The sequence below is a fragment of the Orbilia oligospora genome (assembly GCF_000225545.1).
Source record: "Orbilia oligospora ATCC 24927 unplaced genomic scaffold scaffold00006, whole genome shotgun sequence".
Lineage (NCBI taxonomy): Eukaryota > Fungi > Ascomycota > Orbiliomycetes > Orbiliales > Orbiliaceae > Orbilia > Orbilia oligospora.
In genome coordinates this window covers 1,818,161-1,828,961 of record NW_011645563.1, presented here as the reverse complement: position 1 = coordinate 1,828,961, position 10,801 = coordinate 1,818,161, and the positions used below count along the sequence as shown (strand labels likewise).

The 10,801-nt window shown below is 41.4% G+C and overlaps 3 protein-coding genes across 3 annotated transcripts; 1 reads left to right on the top strand and 2 right to left on the bottom strand.

The window, feature by feature from the left end:
• Positions 1-1,812: 1,812 nt before the first annotated feature.
• Positions 1,813-2,418, bottom strand: AOL_s00006g543 (uncharacterized protein; the record flags this gene model as incomplete). Its single annotated transcript, XM_011119852.1, has 1 exon — positions 1,813-2,418. One exon carries the CDS (start codon positions 2,416-2,418, stop codon positions 1,813-1,815), a length of 606 nt encoding a protein of 201 aa, XP_011118154.1.
• Positions 2,419-4,031: 1,613 nt separating this feature from the next.
• Positions 4,032-6,831, bottom strand: AOL_s00006g542 (uncharacterized protein; the record flags this gene model as incomplete). The annotated part of the gene is made up of 5 exons (XM_011119851.1): positions 4,032-4,062; positions 4,224-5,324; positions 5,408-5,493; positions 5,574-6,303; positions 6,374-6,831. The coding sequence occupies 5 exons, from the start codon at positions 6,829-6,831 to the stop codon at positions 4,032-4,034; spliced, it is 2,406 nt and encodes an 801-aa protein (XP_011118153.1).
• A 2,363-nt stretch (positions 6,832-9,194) lies between these two features.
• AOL_s00006g541 (uncharacterized protein) lies at positions 9,195-9,794 on the top strand (the record flags this gene model as incomplete). The annotated part of the gene is made up of 1 exon (XM_011119850.1): positions 9,195-9,794. One exon carries the CDS (start codon positions 9,195-9,197, stop codon positions 9,792-9,794), a length of 600 nt encoding a protein of 199 aa, XP_011118152.1.
• Positions 9,795-10,801: the final 1,007 nt, after the last annotated feature.

Here is a 10,801-nt window from a genome sequence, read left to right as displayed (position 1 = left end):
TGTACTTTCATAATTTTAGTATAACATACTTTAACTGAAGAGATGAGTAAAGTTTTTCTAATATTTTTATTTTTCTTCTGATAAATAGAAAAATTTAATTTAAAAGTAAGTCTAATATTTTTTTTATAGTAATTAAAAAAGCTTAATTAATTTTGGGTTTAACAAAGCTATAAATATAATATTGATATCTATGTATTAAAACTTTAATTAATAATGTGTATAATAATATTATTCTATTAAAAACTATATTAGTAGATTTTTGCTAATAATAATTTATTGCGTGGAGTAGAAATTGATTAAGTAAATTAGTTGGAATTTACTATATGTGGGGTTAATTATTATTAGAGACAGGATTCTTAAGGTCTAGTGTGTCTAAAATTAGACTACAAACGACGTCCCAGAGCTACTCTAGCGTTGATACTATAGTTACCGAAATTAATGATCGTAGATTTTGGGTATGTTTCTGAACATCTTTTAGTTTTAAACCCGGTAGTTTCAATATTTGAATTCAATTGCGCTTAATAATGAACGTATTGCAGTAGTAAGAACCTATATTGATGATAGTAATAGGGCTAAAATATGTGGTATCCTTTAGTTCTGTTTTTGTTGGTAGAAGAAGAAAATTGTTAAACTTAGGTTGAGTGTGGATGGTTGTAATAAGGTTGTTGAAATTCTGGTTATATTCCTAACGTATTTTTGTTTGTAACATTTATAAAGAAGAAATATTATTAATAGAAATTAAAAAATTCCTCTATATTAACGAGTTTAATATATCTCAAAAAGATATAAATTTGTTTGTTAATTTGGAATGCTATTTTCTTAAATTAAAAATATTTTTATACATATTTATTAGTAGGTTTATAATAATATTATGGCTGAGTTTAAGGAGGTGTAAGGTATGATAGGTATTTTTTCTAATTTTAAGAGAAATAACTATTAACATAAAAATTAAACCTAAAAATTCAGTAAGTATAGATTGTTTATCAGTATGGTTCAGTAATTGTGGGCTTATTATGGGGAGGAGAGCTATGGTTTACTCTAGTAATAAATTTAACACTTTTAAATTTTGCTATTAGGCAAGGATGTGGGCAACTTACCAAGCTGATTTAATGCGAAGGGTTGATAAAACTGTTTAATAATGTTAACTTTTTTAGTATAAGGAAATTATATAATTAAGATTGTTAATAAAGTTTGTCTATTTGAATTGCCTTTTGAGCCGTTTCTCAAGATTACTTAGATAACTAGCTCGGCTAAAGTGTTCTTAAGGTGTAGCAGCGACTGCCATATCTACGGCTTCAATAGTACGGTTGAGATCGTCAATAGAGTTGGAATTTGTTTGTTCGAATTGCACTCCGCACTGGTTCCCAAGATTGTTCAGATAAACAGCTCGGTCAGGGTGATCTTAAGGCGTAACGGCGACTGCCATATCTGCAGCTTCGATAACACGGTCGAGATCGTCAATAGAGCTGGAGTTTGTCCGTTCGAATCGCGCTCTAAGCTTGTTCCCAAGATTGTTCAGATAAGCAACTTGGTCAGAATGATCTTGAGGCATAGCAGTAACTACCATATCTGCAGCTTCGACAATATAACCGAGATCATTTATAAAGTTCATCCGATTAAATTGCGTTTTAAACCTGTTCCCAAAATTGTTCAAATATCAGTTTAGTTAAAATGGTCTTGAGGTGTAATAGTGACTGCTATATCTGCAGTTTCAATAGCACAATTAAGATTATTCATAAAGCCTATCCGGTTAAATTACATTTTAAGCCTATTCCTAAGATTATTCAGATAACCAGCTTGATCAGGATTGTCTTAAGATGTAGTAATGACTGCCATATCTCCAACGTTGACAGCACGGTTGAGATCGTCAATAGAGCCTGTCCGTTCAGATCGTCTCCCGAGCATGGCTCCAAAATTGGATAACATAAGCGCTGTAATATACTCTCCAACTAGGTCTAAACTCTGAAGCATTACATCGATAGCCTCGTTCAGAGTTCCTAAAACCCCAGTTTCTTGATATCTCTTAAACAATTCTCTTGCAAAGTTTCCCTTCCGATAGGCTCTTTGGGAGCTAAACTTCCGCCCAAATTCTTTAGTATTTGATTCAGAAATGAATTCTAATTGAATCATCCAAGCTGATAGGAAGTCTAAAATTTCAAATTTTCGCGAGCTGTCAGAATAATCTGTGCGTAGTTCCGCGGTCCACCTTTCTGCCTGTCGAATGGCTTGTTCAAGATGCTCCATTGAGTTCATGCTCTTGAAGGCCAGGAAGCATGCATAAATATACAATTCAATCTGTTCATCGTTGGCGGGACCGTTTTTGAGTGTTTCTTGTTGTAGTCCAATGAACGCAGGAAGCTCTTCACCCAAGTTATCAAGTAAAGAGGCCATCTCTGCGCTAATATTGAACGGCTCCATTTTATTTTTACGGTAAATAAGAATAGGTTACATTGTTATGGTATCAGCATTGATCCGAAAAGATTTCTGTCAGCGATCACGTTGTTTGTTATATATAAGAATTTAGAAATACTTAGTTAAGGACGGCCTACAATCAAAACACTTGCAGGGCATAGACCAAGGCAGGTATTTGCGCTATTCCTCCACACCAGGTAGTAGCTGCATCTTAGATCCTACGCCATGATAAACTGATGTAGGAGTACTGCAGGATTATTACAAGACTAGATGAAGTGTCAATTGCGATATCTTTTCAGATGTTAGTGATTGCTAAATTAATGATATTTTTTTCGAGTAGAGTTCGAAGGCTGCTGCCTGTGTATTAGAAATAGCTGATCATATTACCTAATCGAACAACACAGACCAACAGTATAGTATCGAAGTCTAAACACGAGTTGGAACCTTTCAGATTATTACGAGCAATTTTTTGACGTTTGTCGGCTCGTTGAATAGAGAAGCTTGCGAGGGAAGCGGTCTTTATTATATAGTAAAGAGATATTACGAATGATATATATTGTCCGCCGTATTGCTTCGCGGTTGAATGTGTTAAGGATCACCGGTATAGGCATATTAAGGATTACTGATGAAAGATACGAAACAGCATAACGGACTGCGTAGAAGTTGTTAGGATTCATCGATAAAATTTCCTTTATTTTTTTAAAGGACTCAAGTAGTATTTCGAAGCCAGTTTATTCATGTTTGGATACAGTAATCGCACTTCTTGGAAGACTTGCAGAGGAAGCTAAAAAAACAAAGGGAACACCGTAATCGTTAAATTCCGTAAAGCAAATTAAGACCGAGTTTGAACAAAAATTCATTCGTTAGAAAGTCAGATCATTCTGTGGGATTTGATAGAAAGTGAACACATTGTGGCAGAAGTCAACTTTGCCGAGTATTTGCATTGGATTCACCCACTCTAGAATGCTCTTCAGGGCATTCGAAATTCAAGAACTGTAATGAGGTAAAGGGGCAAAAGGTTAGGACGTACCAAAAAATGGAAATCGTCGAGCTATACTCCAGCGTAGATAGGGACCCTGGAATAATTTAAGACAGTTCCTCTTTTTCGTCTTTTTCAGGCTCAACACCTGGTAAATGAACACTGTCAAATTCCAGCAATTGGATTGTTAATATAAAAGTGTTCTCTGCAGCTGGACTGTTAATATAAAAGTGTTTTTCGCAGTTGGAGTGTTAGTACAAAGGCGCCCTTCGCAGTTGGAGCATTAATACAAAAGTGTCCTTAGCAGTTGAACCACTAATACAAAAGTATTCTTGACGGTTGGAGCATTAATACCGAAGTGTTCTCACAGTCAGAGCATTAGTACAAAAGTGCCCTTCGCAGTTGGAGCATTAGTGGGAACGAGACTAGAGCACTAGTACAAAAGTGTTCTCGTAGTTAGAGCAGTACAAAAGTGTTCTCGCAGTAAAGCGTTCTCGCAGTTGCATTGTGGATTGGTCTCGTGCGGTCTCTTGAGAATGGTGATACGTGATAGCTAATTCCAGGAAACCCCTAAAGTATGTGCGTACAATTTGTAAAACTAAATCGTTCAGCAACTAGGACATTCCCACAATGACCCCAATCAGGTGCTGATATTTTTGGTAAGGCCATCGCTAGTTTGGATAATATATTAAAGAACATATGGTACATTCATCGCGCCATCCGAGAACGTGTGCTCGACAGATGAAATTGCACTCCCATGGGAGCATACTGAGGATAATACCATACCAAAACCGCCACGAGGCAAACCCAAACAAGCACTGATGGCACGTACCGTCGCCAATATGCAAGAAGCACTTGCAATGCCGTTAGCTCGCCAGGACTCAAGTTAATACCTGTGACCCTAAATTTTTGACATTCTTGGGGCTTGTCTTCGTTGTGTTCAGCAACCACCTTCCCACTTTCTTCTTTGTATTCAGCTAGGAACTTGAGCAAATTTTTAAACGCATCCAAGAACCCGGGTATATCTTCCCTCTTTGCCGCAAGCTCTAGAGCGGTCGCTGTCCCTTCGTCGGCGTATCCCGGCTCATTCGGGTCGAGCTTGCAAAGATTTTCGGCAAATAGTTCCAAAACCTTGAGGGTCTCTAAGTCTCCAGTCTCCGCGGCTGTGTGGAGTATGTTACTCGTTAGTTTTTCGCCGCGAACGTTAACGTACTCGCCAGCAAAAAAACACTTCGCGCCATATTCGTGTAAAACTTTGAGGACCTCATGGCCGTTGTGTTCAACTGCGTATTTCAGGGCCGGTTCAACCACACGGTTCAGTTTATCTGGATCCGCTCCGTTTTCTAGCAGAAAACGTGCATGATGGTGGGCATCATAACTCGCTGCGTTCATGAGTGGTGTGACTTGGTCTTGGTCGCCTATATTCGGATCGGTTCCTGCTTGGATAAGGCTTCTACCGATAGAAATACCGGCTTCAATATCCTCAAATGAACCCCAAGCCCAAACCGATAATGGTAGAGCTCCTGTGAGATCCCTCACATTGTGGTTTGCGCCAGCCGCCAACAGAGCCTGAACACATTCAAGATGGCCATTTTCAGCGGCTCTGTGCAGTGCTGCGTGACCACGCTTATCCTGAGTGTCCAAGTCTGCTCCATGATGAATCAGGATCTTGACTTGCTCGATATCCCCTCTGCTTGCTGCCCACCATATCGGTGTTCTGCCCGATGCATCTGGGACATCAATTGAGCTTGTGGAGCATTGCAGTTGTTCATCAAGGCTGCCCACAGCAACCTGAAACACAATCTTGTGAATGTACGTGAACTCTTCTTGTTCGATATAATCGTTGATATCGAACAATTCGGCGATCGCTCTGATTTCCGGGCTGGGGTTTTTGTTTCCCAAAACGAGGCTACAGGCGTTCTGGGCAGGAGTCCTATGCGCATATTCCCGACCGTTAGAATACCACGCGCACGGCCAGTTGCGGTACTCAGGAAGAAACATAAGGTTCGGACTTACATTCCAAAATCATTTTTTAAATTTGGGTCGGCGCCCCATTGGAGCAAGAACTGGCACACTTCTGGCCGGCTGTTCACTACTGCATACTATTCAGAGGTAAGCTTAAGCATCATCACGTGTTACTAATCCGCTGCCTTTCGCTGGTTAGCGCCACAGAGCTACTTACGTTTAACGCCGAGACACCGCCCTCATAATCCATATCATTCGGTCTAGCCATTCGGTTCTGCAGCAGGAGTTTGATACGCTCCAAGTCGTTCCACGCTGCACCCCACATTATTGTTTCAGGGCTCATCCTGAGTCGGGCGTGGGTTGTGAGTCGTGCGTTTGATATCCCCTGATTACTGACGTTTGCTGCGCCGACAAGAACCCGGTTCATCCACCACGTTGGGAAGTAATATATGACCTGTATCGACGACTGACTCTGACCCTTGCATTTCTTTTGCGTACATTTTGTAGTTTTGAATACCGGCGATCCTACGTAACCGATAAATAAGAAACCGAGTATCTGACGGAAGATAGCTGGAGTGGAAATGCTGCTACGACGATGGCATGCGCAGAGACAGTACGAGGAGCAGCCAACTGCCTTAGCGGTGACTTTAAAGTAGGTGCTCGTGCTAGTTGAGTTCGAATTGGTATTCTGAAACGAAGCGCTAGTGATATTCGGGCTTGAATTGTAGAATATCTGTATCAGGTCCTGAACATTTTGAAGGATCTGGTCCTGTTTGTCGATAAGGGTCTGCGTAGGCTTTGACAATTGATCGACCGATGCTTGTAACTGAGATTGCGTATGTGTTAGGTGAGTAGTATGATTGATTAACGTCTTCTGTGACTGTTCTATGTTGGCCGATTGTAGACTAATTTCGGTAACGGATAGCTCGATTCGGGATGAAGCATCTCTGATTGGAAAGTTAATTAAAAATTATTAGAAAGAACGAAGCTTCCGATGGGAGAGACTTTAACGCTCACAAGATATGAGTCGATAATAGTAATTGCAGATCCACCCGCAACTGCTTTATATTATCCTTGTATCTAATCACGTCGTCCTGACGTTTGAGCCAAAGGAAAACCAGCTTCGTCCTCCCCGAGGATTGGGCCGTAGCCACCTCATTCAAAAACTTTTCCAACTTTGATATCCATTTTTGTGCCCTATCCAATACTTTTATCAGATCCTCATCCCATTTCAATGGTGCCTGTGTATTCCCAGTCGCTACCGCCACAGATGCTTGTGCGTTTTGCGCTTTGCGGTGTGATTCCTCAACACGAGCCAGGAGTATGAACGACTCGTTTAACTCGTTGTTAAGCGACTGAACCTCCACAGGAGCCTTGTGAGATGTTTGAATAATTAAATTTATTGTTTTAGTACATGCCGCGCAAGCACCCATCACCGCAATGATGCTCGCTGTAATCGATAAAGGGTCGGCCATTTTGGGGGAATGATAGAAAGCAGCGATGCGTTTTTGGGAAGGTGCGGTTTGGGATGGAGCTAATGCGCAATAGGGAGGTGGAAATGTCTTTGGTATTTATCGTTATCGATTAACGAGACAATCGATAGCGAACGATGGTACCGAGCACCCCGCCGGTGGCAGCTGGCAGCCGTTTGAGCCTCGCAGCCTTGCGAGTTGTCATCACCAGCATTGTACAGAAAACCAATGAGAGCCAAGATTCATGGCAAAGGAATGAGGAGTCAAGGATCCGATCGAAAGGAAACCGGCATAATCAAACCCGCTGTAACGCTTATTGTTTGACATCGATGCACCTCCCAGGTCCAGATGACCTCGTTTTTACCTCGAGATCAGTAGTTGTTCTGACAGGGCTAACGCTATCGAGGCTAGCGCTTGGATTTGAGGCTGAGACCTTGGCTTTGGCTGGGCATAAATGACTCCCATCAACATCATTCAAAATACAACATCAATAATACAAATACCTCAATTATAAACAAAAAAGTTTCTTTCTCGTCAATCTCGTTCCCGTAAACTCTGGACTCAATAGAAAACTACTCAGGTCACGTGTGAGGTGTTCAGCCAGCCACTGTTGGTGTAGAGCAAAGCTCGTGGCATATTATCTCATAGATGAGAAAGATTTGTCGTCCATTTTTGGCTACACTGATTCTAGCTACGTCACCGCCGATGACCGTAAGTCCATCGAGACTGGAGTTGAGGTACCCAATATGCAACACAACACATCTTTGCGAACCAACATGAAACACCAGTCTCGTAACCAAACTGTGATGAAACACCACAAAATCCAGCACTACTATAGTACCGACACTAACAAAATCCAGTGTTTTATTACGTTGATTAGTATGTCTTTGGAAATCAAAGTTTGAATAATAATTTTACAACATGGGGGTTCGAACTGGCGAAGAGACAAGGTTAACTAGAACCCTTGAGGATAAATGTACGGCCGAGGCGAGTGTTACGAGATCAGGGTTTTGGGGTTTTACACGGGGCCACGTAAGTACAAGCTTCTCGTTGCAACCACAACGCGCCCTTGTTGGGACTAGTATACTGCTTACCATTATCTTGTCATCCATGGCGTCTCCACCACGCATGTGCATACGGTGGCGTTAAGCGGTTTTAGCGCTATCAACTTCCCCGGTGAGCTTAGTCTCGAGTACTCTACATCTCTAGCTCAGAAACCATGCAACCACTGATAAACTCCAATATCTTTGTAATTTATGACTTCGGGTCTCGTACGAGACCACTCGGCCAACGTATTTAGATGCGCTTCCACCTCCCTCCCCAGCAAAACAGTTAGTGATTGCTTTGGGGGAAAGTATCCCAATCAGAAAACAGAGCAGAATGTAACGTACTGTATCTACTAAGCACGGTTATATCTACTATGTTCGAATAATAGTTTTGTTCGCTCGTTTTCGCAACCTTTATCTGGAGCAGTAGTGGAATTAATAGAGGTTCTAGCCCCAACCTTTCGCGTTAGAATAAGCTCTTTGAATTTCTTCTCGGCCGCCAGGGACGAATACCCTAATGGGTATCCTATGAAATTACTTGACGCTAGCTCCAGATCACTTCTAGACTAAGAAATGGCTTATATAAATGTCCTTGTGTCGTCAGAAACATTGTCACTATCGAATCCGATCTATATCGACATTCATTTATTAAGTGGGCTCGTTCTAGTTCGCGATAAAGATACCCTGTTCAACTTCTTGTAGCTTTTCAAGCTACTGTCCGTTCATTTAGATTTATTTCTGTCCTTCTTTCGGCATTTTACTTTTCCTCCTTTTTGGGCGTGATATCATTGATTTCATACCATAACCCCGGAGGGCGGTGCTGCGCAGGAGATAATCGTAACCCATCACCGGTAGGATATAATTTTAATTTGATAGCCCCTAATCAATAATATGGTTACTAATTTAGATAGAGATCTTTACACAAGCTTTCTTTTATAGATTACATATATATCTTTAAGCAGTTATGGCTAGTCAACTTAACCAAGATCTCTATTTGGGCGCTTTACCTGCCAGTCTTCGCTTCAAAATCACCAAGGCTTCGGTTTTCTGTGCCGTGGGAGGTTACAGCGTTCAGTGGAGAGAGACATCCGGTTTCAACGTTTCGAACAGGGACGGGGGGTGTTTTAATTTGGGGGTAACATGCCTTCACCTCATAAGCTTATGACTATAGATATAAGTATATACGTATCTAACTAGGTACTTTAATAGCAAAAATTTCAGCCAAGCGACCCTAATAACACCAAGGGCAAAACATGTGAACGGAAAACTAACTTAACGGCGGAAATGTCTTCCGATACCGCACCAATTTGACTTGGCCAAATGTCTTGGTCCAGAGTCAATACGCTGGACCCTTTTGCAACCGCAATCCCTGGTTTCATTTTACTCAGTTTCGAAATTTCTAAGGTTTCCGGGGGAAAGTCTCTTGCAAGAGGTACCTTCAAAGCGACTCCAACACATTTTAGAACTATTGAACGTCCAGACAATGTTAATTTCGTTGTCACTTGGGAACACCACCCAGACATCACGAACGAAACTCCAATCAACCCTAATATTGGAATCGATCCTCCACCGGTTCACCTTTCGTTTATCCCAGGAACGGCAAAAACCTCTCTCGGTGCAATGATAGGAATAGCAGAGCCGACAAAATTAGATTTTATCGCTAGTTGGATGATTCGAGGTATTCTATACGGCAACGAAAAACTCATCGAGTTTGCTGTTCCAGGCGGCTCAGTCATTGTGAAAGTCGTCCAGCTTGCTGAGACGATTGACACTGCTGCGGATGTCGTGTTAGCTATAGCGGATTTGCGTGATGCCTTGGCCAGACGCGACGCAAAAGCTGCTGTTAAAGCTCTCGTAAAAGCCGTAAAAGGACTCCGCGAGCTTGCAAAAACGGTGGTGGGCGGTGTTGGTGATGTATGAAAATACCAGAAGCAAATTGAATCATTTTTTGGTGGTAAATTACAGACTAGTTTGGGGGATGTTGGTGAATCTTTCACGGAAGATGTCGCCGAGAAACTAATAAACGAACTTTTCGAAGGGCTCCCTAGCGTGTTGACTCGCAGAAAGTTGGCTCGTAGGAAGCACTTGCGCTATCGGTAAATCTAAGCAGACAGAAGGTCGTTTTTTTTTCTTTTTTCTGTATCGCTATGAATGTGGTAGATATGAAGGCTGTCAATCTATTATTTTATTAGAAACTTCTTGCTCTCTCGTACACTTAGTACAGTGTTTGCGATCTGAGTAGTCCCACCTATAGCACTACTAGGCTACTAGACCTTAAATTTTTATTGCCATACCTCTATTCACATCCTCGTTCTCCAAGGTAACCTATTATGGAATAAGGGTAGCTCTGAATCCTGGTGATTATTTAGGCACGAAACTAGTTACTATATGTTTATCATAAAATATTACATATTTCACACCACATATTTATACTGAAATAAAGACATATATTTTAACTGTTGTTATGCTCTCAAAAATGTTTGTGTCTATCTTCAAGTAATGAACTTCGGGATCGCACGGCTTAATTCACACGTCTCGTCCCTGGCGCTCCAGACCAGGGTTTGATAATAATTCGTTGCTGATTTAAATAAGCTTAGATCGTTGAATTGTTGGTTGGTGTGGCTAGCTGACCTTTGCTAAGGAAATTAAAGTTGGTGTGAGAGTAGAAAATATTTGTGGGATTGCTTGGGAAGTTGGAAAGCTGGACGCGTGGTACTTCGTACAGTTTTGTTATTCGGTTTAGGTAGATTCGCATCGTATAGCTACTAAGTAATTATATGGAACTCCAGAGGCAATAGCGTCGGTAGGCATGTGGGAGGCAGTCAGGATCGTTGGTTCGCGATCGACTGGGTAGCTGTGATAAAACATAATTGGAACACCTCACGTGCAGGCCTTACACCACTTTGAGCCCTGCTCGATCCTGCTCG